Source organism: Sapajus apella, unplaced genomic scaffold, assembly GCF_009761245.1.
Source record: "Sapajus apella isolate SASKATOON/1434 unplaced genomic scaffold, GSC_monkey_1.0 scaffold70, whole genome shotgun sequence".
Taxonomy (NCBI): domain Eukaryota; kingdom Metazoa; phylum Chordata; class Mammalia; order Primates; family Cebidae; genus Sapajus; species Sapajus apella.
The window spans coordinates 11,076,247-11,089,363 of NW_022437010.1; the positions used below are offsets into that span (position 1 = coordinate 11,076,247).

The 13,117-nt window shown below is 46.2% G+C and overlaps 2 protein-coding genes across 6 annotated transcripts in view; one reads left to right on the forward strand and one right to left on the reverse strand.

The window, feature by feature from the left end:
• DUSP22 (dual specificity phosphatase 22) overlaps positions 1–9,496 on the reverse strand; it is a 68,755-nt gene extending 59,259 nt beyond the window's left edge. For 2 of the 3 annotated variants that reach the window (XM_032250123.1, XM_032250122.1), the window contains exon 1: positions 9,224–9,496. In XM_032250123.1, the coding sequence (XP_032106014.1) occupies positions 9,224–9,244 (21 nt within the window). In that variant the 5' untranslated portion in view covers positions 9,245–9,496. The remainder of the gene's footprint in view (positions 1–9,223) is intronic. The other variant, XM_032250121.1, reaches the window with a different exon arrangement.
• The window catches only part of LOC116531366 (translation initiation factor IF-2-like), a 30,633-nt gene continuing 26,805 nt past the window's right edge, over positions 9,290–13,117 (forward strand). Inside the window, exon 1 of one of the 3 annotated variants that reach the window (XR_004260387.1) lies at positions 9,290–9,938. Coding sequence is in view for 1 of the 3 variants with exons in the window: in XM_032250120.1 (XP_032106011.1) it covers positions 9,297–9,938 (642 nt within the window). In the remaining 2 variants the exon portion in view is untranslated. Of the gene's footprint in view, positions 9,939–11,615; positions 12,412–13,117 lie in introns of those variants that run through there. The other 2 variants (XM_032250120.1, XR_004260388.1) reach the window with 2 other exon arrangements.

The window sequence follows — 13,117 nt, forward strand, 5'->3', positions numbered from 1 at the left end:
AGAAGAGGTTCTCACTGTTTGAGGTCGTTCATCCCTTGGGTATGCTTGAAAATCACAAACCCTGCAATGGGCATTTATTTTATTGGTTTTCCAGTCTCTGAAACCCTTTCCTAGGTTTGGGGATGCCCTGGCCCCAGAAAGTCTTGGTGGGAATAGAAGTTGCCAATGCCAGATCCCCGCTCACAGAGGTCTTTGCTGCTACATGAGCGTGACCCGCATGTAACAAGTCTACATACTGGCTGCAGGGACAGCCTAGAGTGTCCTCTTTGGCAACAGAGGCAGCAGGGCTGGTGGCACATTCAGTGTCCACTGGCTGTAACATCAGCATCTTGGGGTAGCCCCAGAAATGTTCTCGTTGACAAGTTACACCATCTGCTCCTGCCAAAGTAGCTCCTGAGTCTGGCTCTCCAAACTTCTAGGCTGTCTGCCCTGTACTACCTAAGGTAACTACATTTGGATGCTGTTGTTTACAACCAGGACCCTGATATGGGCTTTCGACCTAGAAAAATACATAAATGCAAAAGAGTGACACAGACCTTGAGGCAAGTCGCAGGCACAGCAGGTCTATGCCTGCCCTGCCTCTGGTCCTGAGACCTACCTGCCCTGCTAGGAACAGCTCAACCAGGAACCTCCCGGAGATCACTCCAACAGTAGACTCTGCCCTCTCTGGACTTCACTGCTGCTCATTTACTTCCACGCAGCAGCTCTCCCATTCATGTGCTCCTCTTTGAACTTTTCAGGTTCAGCTTCTTAGAGCCTCCCCTCTGAATTCCTGCAATAGCTTCCTAGTGAGCTCCCTACCTCCAGACTGACTGCTCCTTCCAAAGGATTCCTCAAACTGTCCCAAGGTCCAAAGTTGCTCACATGACTCTTCATCTTAGGGCTCCATGTAGCTTTCAGCATGAAACTCAAATTCTACACCTTGGCAAGGGAGACCTTCTAGACGTGGACTCTCAAATGTCTTCAGCCCCACCCCAAGCCTGACAGCATTCTCCAATCTCATCCACATCTAAGGAGGTGCCCACGGTACAAACAATCAACGTGGCCATGCAGAGACACAGGCCAGGGCACCCAAATTCCGAGCGGTTCTGTGGGAAACAGCCCAATTTTCAAATATTGTCAATTACATTTTAAAAACAACTAATATACTGTGGTTGACAAATAAAATCCAACTGTGGGCTGACCAGGGCCCATGGACCTCCAGTCTACGATCTCTATCTGCTGCCTGCATCTTCTTTGTAAATACATTTTTGAACTTGATTAGTTCTACCTTGGGTAGGTACTCAAGCAAATGCTTCTCTGATAAATGAATGAACGAACAGACAATGTGAATAGGGTGAGAAGAAATGAGAGAGAAAAAATGATAGTGAGTGAAACCTAATGCAACCTGTGCCAGGGAGATGCAACGCTGCCCCTTTCTGCCCTGGGTGGGTTTCCACATGGGAAACAGTGCCCGGCCACACCTGTGGCACGGGGTTGGTGCTGGGCAGAGCAGCGCCCGAGGAACTGTTGCAGCAGCGTGCTGGTGTGGATGGGATGTCTGACCTGAGGGGACACCTTGCCAAAAGGAATTGAAAATGAGTTATTTTACACGCATTTTAAATACTTTTAAGTAATGTAAAAAGAAGAACGAACTGTGTCAGTCAACCTTTAACTTCAAGTTTCAGACCAGGAGACTGAGCTAGAGTTTCAAGGGCTGGAAATAGAAAGCATATTGCTCAATCCTTCTCTGTAGCCACAGTATGATTCTCTTCCACATAGAATTATAAACAAGATTAAGTAGGGCTGGTTTCAAGGAGACTAAATAAAAGGCCCATGAATATTTCAACTTCTACAGTAGTCAGCTTCATAATTCAGACTTGAAACCCCAAAAGTTTGACCCATCTACTTTCATGATATTATTATTGCTGATAATCCCTGAGCACAGCGAAAGAGAACATGAAATAAAATGGAATAATTTTGCAGCAGAGATGATTTATAGAGGAGGCCTGGGAAAAACAAGGTGTTCATCTGGGACAATCCAGATGACCAGTCAGTTCATGGAGGAGCTGAGCTCAAGCCAGAAGCAAGAAGAGAGAGAAAATGAAATCATTACCACCTGGTAGAAAGCAAGGACAAGTTGGAAAAAAGAGTCTGTAAATGCAGCTTGGAATTCCTACTACGCTAAACGAATAAGCACAGAATTGATGCTAATCATCTTTGGGCCTTTGAAACAGCTGTTCTTTCCCTTTGCTGGGGACGCTGTTCCCCCACTCTTCACCTGAGCAGCCTCCCACAAGATGACCATCTCCAGGGAGGTCTCTCCTGACCCCTAAACTCCCTGGCAGTATCTCTCTCATATTATCTTGTTTTATTTTCTTCACCACATTTGTCAGTGGCTAAACGGCTTTATTCTTTACTTTCGGATTGATCTCGCAGCATGGGGTGCATCTGTCTTGTCTCCTAACGTATCCCTAAAACCTGCCCAGAGTCTACCGCACTAAGAGGTAGTCAGTGAATAAATGGTGATGAAATGGCACAGGCCACAGGGGGAGATGGTCTCTGGCATTCCACAGGTCAAAGATTCCTGTTTTCTGTTACAAGACTATCTGGGTATAGACAGTACAGGCAGAATCCTTTTGCAGAAATGCTTTGAAATCATCCTAAAGCTTCTCCATGCTTGACGGTTCCTCTTGATGGAGAACTTCAGAGCCATGTGTTACACTGTGCTAACTCTGGCTTCACAGAAATGCAAAAACACAAATCCTCGGCCAGGAAAACACACTTAAGCACAAAAGAATACTGCTTCTAAGGCAGAAAATATTCTGAGTTTATTTTTTAAACATGTATTTTAGTCTTTCAGGATGCATGGAATCTAAGAACCCCACCCAAACAGACATTAAAAAGCAAATTCCTGAGCAAGCAGCTGCACAAGGCTGTGTGGGATGGAGGTGGTGGTGGAATGTTAATTCTTTCTAGGTCAGAAAGGACTTTCTGGGTTTCAAAGCCAGGCATGAAGGGGAAAACTTTGGTGGATTCCTTGAAGGGTTAAATGTCACAAAGACTTTTAAAATGCCACTTGGCCATGGACTTAACCACTCTGCATGTAAAAAGGAAAGAATATGAGAATACTTTTCTGGGCCCTTAGAACAAACACTGCCTTTAACATCTGCTCTCCAACACGAAATAAAAATGTAATATTAAAAGGGGAAAAGAGAGTGCACTCGGGGGGGGGGCGGGGGAGCGGTGTAGTAGAGGAAGGGAACCAGAGCCCACCCGCACGTAAGCCATCTGTCAGTCCTGCAGCAGTGGCTCAGTGTTCATTTCCTGCAGGAGGCTCCCCTCTAAGCTGCCTGAGCCTAATCTGCATGGCAGGGTCTTCGTGTCTTTCATCTACAGGATGAAACAAGCCACTACAGGATATAACACAGTACCTTTTACAATAGCAGGTGTTCAATAATATAATGCGATGAACAGGTGTATGGATGGATGACTTGATTATGCAGTCAGACAAGTCACCTGCTGCCAAGTGGAAACAGAAGAATTTAGCAGCACAAAGGTGCCTGACCTTCCAGCGTCTTCCCATATGAAAACAGTTTCTCAACCCTGTAAGCCCTACGCTACCGTTTGATAACTCTCCAGTTTCAGATCACACCAGCCTCAGGAAATTCTGAGAGGAAGAACCCTCAACTAGTGGTTCTCCACTGGGGATAATTTCACTCCCTAGGGGATATCTGCCAATGTCAGGGACATTTTTGATTGTCACAGGTCAGGAGGAGGTGCTACTGGCAACCACTGAGTGATGATCTGAGATGTTGCAAAACCTCTCACAATCCGCAGGGCAGTCTCACAAGTAATTATCCTGAAATGTCTGCAGGTGCAGCCCTGGAGGAACACTGGTCTATGCCTGAAGGGGACATATTCCCCTTGAATTATAATCCTTTCCCAACTACACTCCCTCATCTTCCTAAGAGAGAAAGAGCTATCCTCAAACTGTCAGTCCCATCCAAGGCAGATGTCATCACTGGAACCATTGATGGGACAAATCCAAGAAAACTCAAAACAGACTGTATTTGCACTTTACAGTTTGGAAAAAAATGTGTTCTAATAAATTCCCATTTGCTTCTCCTAATAATTCAAGTAGTAACTGGGGAAGGTATCATTACCCTCCTTTTAGAGCCAGTAAGGAACTGGATTAGCTAACCACCTAAGGTCTTTCAGTTCTATGCATCTATGAATCCAGGAAGGAAAAAAATCCTGAAGCTTAGAAACATTTAAGTGATTTGATCAAGACCACACCCCTGAAGTGGTGGAGGTGCCCCAGATGAAGCTTTCTGTTAACCAGCCCCTCTTAACAACAGTGGGCTCCCCACAGAAACAAGATGCACCCACTGAAGTGAGGCCTCCCAGCACCATGAGAGGCTTCCTGAGAAGTACGGGGATGGCAGCTGTTCCCACCAGGCAGGGTGCTTTCAGAGGACACAGAACAGGGAGGGAGGAAGAGGCCACAAGACCAGGCAGGCCGGATGCTTGATGAGGTAAATAAACCCTGGCAGTCAGTGGAGGACAAGACATCAACCAGAGGTCCGTATATCCTGCCCTAGAATGGCAAGGCTACAGCCCACTTTTAGGAGGATCAAGGTAAAGACTTATTACACATGAGAAGCACTTGGGGCAGCCTTCTCTGACGTGTTTGGCTAGAGATTAGTCGTTTGTTTTGTTGTTAATGGGGTATTGTACTGAAGACTAATAATAGACAGTGAGGATAGGAGTTTTGTTTACAGGCTCTCCCCCAAAACATTTGAGGGTTCAGACTCTTGAGAGAACTTTGAGTCAACTAGGAGTGTTCAAAGGCTCCACAGGAACACAACATTTGCATCCAACAGCCTGTTTAGTTTAACCCTAATTTTACCAGAGACATTTACTAGATTAATATCTTAGCAGCACAGTAAGGTACTCTGCATTGTTGCTGAGCCAGACTGTGGCTTTGAGTCCAGGCTCTGCTACTCACCAGCTGGGTGACCCTGGCAGTTCCCTTAACCTCTGTGTACATCAAGAAACACGCATGAAAATAACAGGATCTACTTCATGGAGTTGTGGCTTACTCTATGTGGTGAAGTACTCAAACACACAATAAACTCACTGGCAACTGTAATTTTGGCCAGCACAGGGCATCTGTTTGGGAATTGCACACACAAACACAAAAAACAATGAAAAAATAGTTTTAGTTGCTTGCCTTTTACTCCCTTCTTTATCAATGCCAAACATGAAGGAAGAGAGGAGGTGATTTTGCCTATTTAATAAGTAATCGAAACTATGAAGAGCTTTTCATGTTAGTTTTTAGGAACTTCAAAATTAACTTGGGATGAATTAGCATCCCAGCTCAAAGCAAAGACCTTCCCTAACTTCAAAATCAATGCAGACTGGGGTCCAAACCCAGTTTCCCCCTTCCTAGCACCGGACCTTACTTATGCTACCTAACTTCTCCAAATCTCCATTCTCCAATCTGAGTAAAGATCAGGTCGTCTGACTTCACAGGGCTATCGTGAAGCTGAGATTTTATAAAGTGCAAAAAAATAAAAAAAGGGTTCACAACTTGGTGTTGCTTTTTTTTTTTTTTTTTTTTTTTTTTTGAAACAGAGTCTCACTCTGTCACTCAGGCTGGAGTGCAGTGGCACAATCACAACTCGCTGTAGCCTAGTCTTCCCAGGCTGAGGTGATTCTCCCACCTCAGCCTCCCAAGTAGCTGGGAATACAGGAGCATGCCACCACACACTTGGCTAATATTTGTGTGTGTGTATTTTTGGCAGAGACTGGGTTTTCTCATGTTGCCCAGCCTGGTCTTAAACTCCTGGACTCAAGCAGTCTGCCTTTCTCAACCTCCCAAAGTGCTGTGACTATAGGCATGAGCCACCGTACCTAGTCCTACCTTCATTTTCTCATCTTTAATTTTCTAGAATATAAAAGTCTTCTTCCCTTCTATCTTCTATATAATCTGCTGTGTATACCTAACTGAAATGGGCACAATATTCTGCCATCCAGGAGACTGGAATGTACTGGCCAAAAAAAAGCCACAATGGGAATGTGAAATAATAAAAACTGCTGTCCCAAAGCAGTCAGAATGGAGTCTGCACTGTTTAGACCAAAACGTTCTTTTGCCAGAAATGACCAATCCGTATGAGATTTGAAAGAGATCTTGTCCCAGTAACCTCAGGGCACACACATTTCAAGTTATGTTAGTTCCAAAGGCACTGCACATATTTATAAATGTTCTTAGAAAAGCGTTTCTAGGGTTAGTACCTTCCCCAGATTCTGCAAATCAACCGTTCTTTTTTTACAGTTGGGAAAAATATGAAGCCTTGTTCCAAGTCACACAGTAACGTATGGAAAAGTTCTAGCTAAGGCTCTTAGTTACTGGCCTCCATCAATCTACTTTCCCACTAATTAACCTGGTGATTTGGGGTAATTCCTCCTGATCCCACGTTAAACCACTGCGGCAGGATTCATTGCCTGGGCTGAATGCCCCTTCTAGGTCACTTTCATCCCATCTTCGGTTTTCCCCACTTTTCCAAAATTGCCTATTTTCTCCTCTGGAGCCTCTAATCCTCCCTACCTTGTCTGTGTTCTCTCTCACACACTCCCACACACATACACACCCTGTGTTGTGCAACACAGCAGCCATTAGCCACAGTGACTATCAAGTCCTTCAAATGTGACTAGTCCAAAATAAGATGAGATTTAGTTATAAAATACATGCTAGGCTTTGAAGATATAAGCGATCTGGGCGTCCTGAGATTTTTCCTTTCACAAAGACATAGTAAAAAACATGAAATCTTCCACAAATAATTTTATATATTGGTTACATATTGAAACAATATTTTTAATATATTCAGTTAAATAAAATATATTAAAATGAATTTCACCTGTTTATCTTTTAATGTGGCTACTGGAACATTTTAATTACATATATGGCTCACATCATATTAGTGCTGGACAACTGCTGGTCTATACTGAAGGTTCTGTGAAGGATCTTTGGGTCATTTACCACTGCACTCCCTCTTCCTCCCTCCCCACCCACTGGCACAACATCTGGCTTATAGTATGTACATAATAAGTATGTGTTGAAGCAGTGAAGTGTCTAAATCTCTCTATACATACATTTCTTCATTTATTTTCATTTTTACATATTTATTTATTTATTCATTCTGAGACAGAGTCTCACTCTGTTCACCAGTTTGGAGGCAGTGGCCTGATTTCAGCTCACTGCAACCTACACCTCCCAGTTAAAGTAATTCTTCTACCTCAGCCTTCCTAGTAGCTGAGACTAAAGGCTCATGCCACCATGCCTAGCTAATTTTTGTATTTTTAGTAGAGACGGGGTTTCACCACATTGGCCAGGCTGGTCCTGAACTCCTGACCTCGTGATCGGCCAGCATCTGCCTCCCAAAGTGCTAGGATTACAGGTGTGAGCCACTGGGCCTGGCTTATTTCTTCATTTATACACTGTGGATAAAGTCTCTATTTACAATACAAGATAATAAAATAATCAAGAAATTTATTACTCATTTTGAAAGGTAAAAAGTACGATATGAATATTACTGCTTTTGTTGAAAAGCATGAAAATAATGTTGATCCCTTAGGCAAACATCTGTATTCCTAAATATATTTTTTGAATTGTATTACACAAATACTTCAAATTAAATGCTGAAAACTGTGGAGAGTGAACAGCTCAAGTGGGAAAAACTGTAGAAATAACAAAGGAAAGCTGAGGCATCACCATCATCAATGGGAAGGCCAAATGGAGCCCATAAACTTATGATGACCATCTTTGTTGTTCTGTTTAAATCTAAAAAGCAGAAGGCTCGTGGTGCTGATGGATTCCAGTGCTCATGGGAATATAATACAAGTATTTAACCAAGAGAGAGATAGTCTGTCTCCAAACTTGATCATTCGCCAAAAAACAAAAAAAGTGAATACAATTCTGTTTACCAAAATACCTCAGTACTGATATGCAGGCCCCAAACACACAATAGTGCTTTCATAAACTGGGTAACCAGAACAGGGCATGTGAGAAGTTAGACACGTTTTCCCCCTACCGACTCCCACCGCATTTTCTCTTCCCAACCCCGAATCCTCTTTTGGAATACTCCAGCTCCAAGACCCAAACCACTGTAGACCCAGTGCGGAGGGTCATGAAAAACAACACAGTCACATCGCCATCCCCACCCAATGTGGAAGCTGACAGTAGGTGGACATGTGGGTGGGTGGAGCACAATGAAAAAGAGAAGCAGAAAGACGACTCATCTAATCCAGGACCATTCAAAGACCTGCAAAAATGCAGGTTGTTGAGGGCTTTGTGAAGTCTTGTGAATCCTTCCTTGAAACCAGCCAAGTACCAAGTACCGAAATGCTTAACCTTGTTGTTGACATGAATCCACTCCAGCAACGCTCAGCTGCAAGACCCGGAATCCAGCAACTTCCTAGGACAGGAAAGGCTATCCCACTGCCTGGGAAGTGAGGAGCGGGCAAATCAAGGAACACAGGCTGGGGCCCAGAAAAGGGACAAAGTGGAGCAACACAGATTTTCTGGAAGGCCTCACCAGCGCAAGCAGCCAGCAACAGGTTGCCCGTGGCGCAGAAGTCACATAACCTAATCAACTCGGAATCTTTTCTCTCCTTCCCACTCGTCTAGCAACACTTAGGACTCCTAACTTCTCTGTCCACAAGAAAAACTTATCTGCGCTTACAGGCACACACACAGAATCTGAAGAGAAAGAGGAAATTACAGAGGACACCCATCTACGCCCGTTTACTAATGATGTGGGGGGTGATGCTTCAAGAGCGTAGTTTGGTAGCGAAGGGAGGGGAAAAAAAAGAAGAAACCACATCCATTCCGAGCTCAGCTGATCTCCCGGCAGAACAAGTGTCAACGCTTTTAAAGGGCACCGCTTGTTTCAGCCACAAAAACGTACCAGAGGGCGAGGCTGGTGCCGGGGGGCTGCCTACCCGGAAGCCGGGTGTCGGGGCGGGAACACCTCGGAACCCCGACACGGCAGACGCCGCCCCGGCGCGCCGCCCCTCCCTCCGCGCCCGTCCCCACCGCGGGAAGGGACACCCGGGCTCGAGTGGCCAGGGAGCCGACGCCGGCGAGAAGGCGGGGCAGCTGGGACCGGCGGCCGGCACCTGCCGGAAAGGAGGATGAAGAGCGGAGGCAAACCCAGCGCGAATGAGGGAGAGACGTTACCTTGTTCATCCCATTCCCCATGGTGGCTGAAGGCGAACGCTAGCGCCCCTGGCCGTGTGGTCGCAGGCTCACTATGACATGCTACGGGGAGGAGGAGCGGCGGGGCGGGAGGGGAGGAGGCGCGCGGGAAGGAGGGACTGAGTGCTGGCAGTGTCAACAAGTCAGCGGCAGAGACTGGCCGGCGCCCCGGGGCGCTCCAGGGACCCGGCGTGGAAGGCAGGGCTTTCAGTGCGGCGGCCCGGAACTTCCCGGCGGGAGCACTGCAAGGGCCCCGGAGCCTGTGTCGGGAAATGGTCCCGCCTTGCCGGGCCCTGCCCCCGTGCGCACTGGGCAGGCCCAGCGTCCCTCCTCTGCCCGCCCGCCCGCCCGCACCCTGGGACTTGTAGTCAGGTTCCCGGAGGCCGCGCCCCACTCCGCCCCCGCGGACCCCGGCTCGCTACCGCCGGACGGGGAAGGTGTTCGGCTCTGGCTTCCCGGCGGCCAGCCCTGGACCACAGAGCGCATGCGCCGCCCGAGCCGCCCCGCTGGGACACCCGGGGCCGGGGGCGGGGCCTGGCGGACGCGCAAGCGCTGCCCTGACCTGCTGGCTGCGGTATATCGGAACGCGCTCCAAGGTCGGGGGTCTCCAGATCCCCTTTGGCCTTTTCCCCGGGGGCGACTCCAGGGGCCAGTTACCAGCAGTCGCTGCCCTGCCTTGGCTGCCTCCGTGAATCAGGTGCTAATCAGAGCCCTGGTCTCTGGGGGCTCCCCTACTTGGGTTTTCTGAGTACGACAGATTTAGGCCGGGGGATTTCCTGCGGCCCTACCCCATCCACCAAGACCGAGAAGGCTCGCCCGGTGGGGAGAGGTGGGCTACGTGACTCACCCCGGGGAGGCCTGACCTCCCTACCCTGGGGGAACAGATGGCTGCATTGCAGACCTCAGACCTCACGGCCTTAGGTGGTGTATGTCCCCTTAGTGTCTGCATTGTGGTTCTCTGTGGAGTGGAACACTTTCTAAAATGTAGCAAAATTGTTTTGGGTATTCTGTCAACCTTACCAAATTGTTAAGTTTCTCTCCGTGGACAGAATCCTTGAGCAACTGGTTTTCTGTTTAATTTCTGTATCTTCAACAATGTCCTGAACATAGTAGATAGGTGCTTAATACATATTTACTGAATGAGTACATGCATCAATCTGATGTGCCCTAGCTCACCCTTGCTGACCTCATCTTCTCCTTGCTAAGCGAGTTGTAGACATGCTGTTCTGTGTGTTCCTTGAACCTGTCAGGCTTGCTGGGCTGTGCTCTCTATCCAGACACCTTGACCCCCAGCTCTCTGCATAGATGCCTCTTATCTCAGGTCTCAACCCAAATGCCACCTCCCCTAAGAGGCTTTTTCTAACCACCAAATTCCAAGTTGGCCCTCCAGTCACTATCATGTTACTTTGTATTGTTGATCAGAAAATGTCATATGTATTTGCTTTCATCTGTCTCACTAGCCAGCCACTTTCAGATTAAAGAAAAAAAAAAAGTTGTTTTATTCAATACTACAGCCATGTGGCCTGGGACAGAATCTAGCACTAAATACTGATTTTATAAATATTTGACAAATAATAATTTCTTGTGGCCGAGAAAACGGGTGAGATTCTGAGGAATGTGAACGTTTGGAAAGAGCTTGCAGACTCCATCTGTTGCCATTTCTCCCCTTGTACACCATATCTTCTGGGCAACAAATGGTATTAAAACCCCACATGTAGAAAGTCCTCACTCAATATGTGCTTGTGTGTCTTCTGTAGGTCGAATGGGACCCGGACCCAGAGTGCCCTTTCTGCCTCCTGTTTTGGGAGAGTGTTCGTTCTTTTTTTTTTTTTTTTTGGGGACGGAGTTTCGCTCGTTACCCAGGCTGGAGTGCAATGGCGCGATCTCGGCTCACCGCAACCTCCGCCTCCTGGGTTCAGGCAATTCTCCTGCCTCAGCTTCCTGAGTAGCTGGGATTACAGGTGCGCGCCACCATGCCCAGCTAATGTTTTGTATTTTTAGTAGAGACGGGGTTTCACCGTGTTGACCAGGATGGTCTCGATCTCTTGACCTCGTGATCCACCCGCCTCGGCCTCCCAAAGTGCTGGGATTACAGGCTTGAGCCACCGCGCCCGGCCGAGAGTGTTCGTTCTTTACCGCCATTACTCCTTCCTCTTCTCCCGCCTAAGGCTCAGCCACTTGGACAGCCTCCCCTTTCCCCTCTGCTCCATACTGCCATTATGTAACTTTTTCCCACCTTCCTCCTTAGAGACAGCACAGAATGGTTAGCGAACTGCCTGGGGAATCCCAATTATCAGCCTCTTATTTCTAATTCTTTTTTTTTTTTTTTTTGAGATGGAGTTTCGCTCTTTGTTACCCAGGCTGGAGTGTGTTGAGCAAGATGATCAACTTTTCTGAGCTAGCTTTATTTTTTTTTTTTTCCTTTTTAAACCAAGAGCATTAAACTGTGAATTTTTGAAGCTTCTCTCCAGCAGTCAATGAATTACTTCTGCAGCCCTCTACCCTTCTTGGGCTGTTCATCCAACAGTCAGATGAACATTTAAGAACACAACCAGTTCATAAACTGGGACTTGACCATAAATGACAAATTCATGCCATTTTTTTTCTTCTGTCATCTGCTTGTAATATTTCATCTCTTATTCATACTCCTCTTACAGATATATTTCTCCAGCTTGGACCATCTGCTTGACAGTTCCCCCTAAGCTCAGAACCTGCTGTGGCTTCCTCCTTACAGTCAAAATTAGCATTTAGTATGGTCCCAAAGGGTCCACATGCCCAGAGCTCCTAGCAAAATCTCAAAATGTTTCTTTCTGGTTAAATGGGAAAAGAGGAGACTATTAACACCAGAAGCCAGAAGAGTCATTTAAAAAAAAAAAAAAAACTTACTGGTTTTGTGGTGTTGAGGGGTTTGCCACAAGACTCCCTGTACTGTCCTCCACCCTAACCCTGGAACCTACCCCTACCTCTATTTATTAAAATAATTACCAATTGTTCATATCTTACAGTTCTGTAACTTCTACTCTCTAGCTCTTGACTATGGAAAGGAGAAAAGGAAACTCTTCAACAAAGCTGGCATACTTCACATCCAAAGTGGCATCTCTATTCATTTGTGTTTTATCTCATGCATAAAAATCATAAGGCATCACAAGCCCAGTGGATTTTCACACTGTGTAAGATTTTTACTTCCGTTTTTCTTCTTGATATTTTCCCCTCTCAGTACTGCCAGCATCACAAATTTGGGCAACAATGCAACAAGTAAAGCTTTCATGTGTGCAAAATAAGGAGTGGTCTACAAATTGTGTAGGTTAGCCAGATCCATACTTACACATGGTTAAAGATATCTTGTTTGTAATGTATTTAGTGAGGAATAACTTTAAGGTGGCGGTGTGTAAAAGCCCGCAAACAGAAGCTCAACCATTAGAGTTAGCTAAATCATTGTAGGTGTTAGTGGTAATTTCAGAGAATTGAGATTAACCTCTGCCCAACGGAAAAGTAATTATGTAATCTTAATTGGCCCCTTGAACATATTGCAATCCAGGGTTTCTCAACCTCGGCAAAACTGACATTTGAGGCTAGATAAATCTTTGTTTTAGAGGGCTGTCCTGTGCATTGCAGAATGTTCAGAAGCATCCCTGACTTCTGCTCGTTACATTCCAGTAGCACCCTCTCAGTCATGACAATCAGAAATGTCTCCAACCCCCTCCTCAATAAGCAGCTAAATGTACGCTAATAGATCATGTTAGTTCTCTGCAGAATTCTTAAGCCACACTTGTTCATTCTGAACAAATTGAGAACAAGAAGTTAAAATGAAGAGCCAATCTAGGCAAAGCATGACTGAAAGTAAAAGAAAGCTAGAAACTAATGAATTGTGGAAAG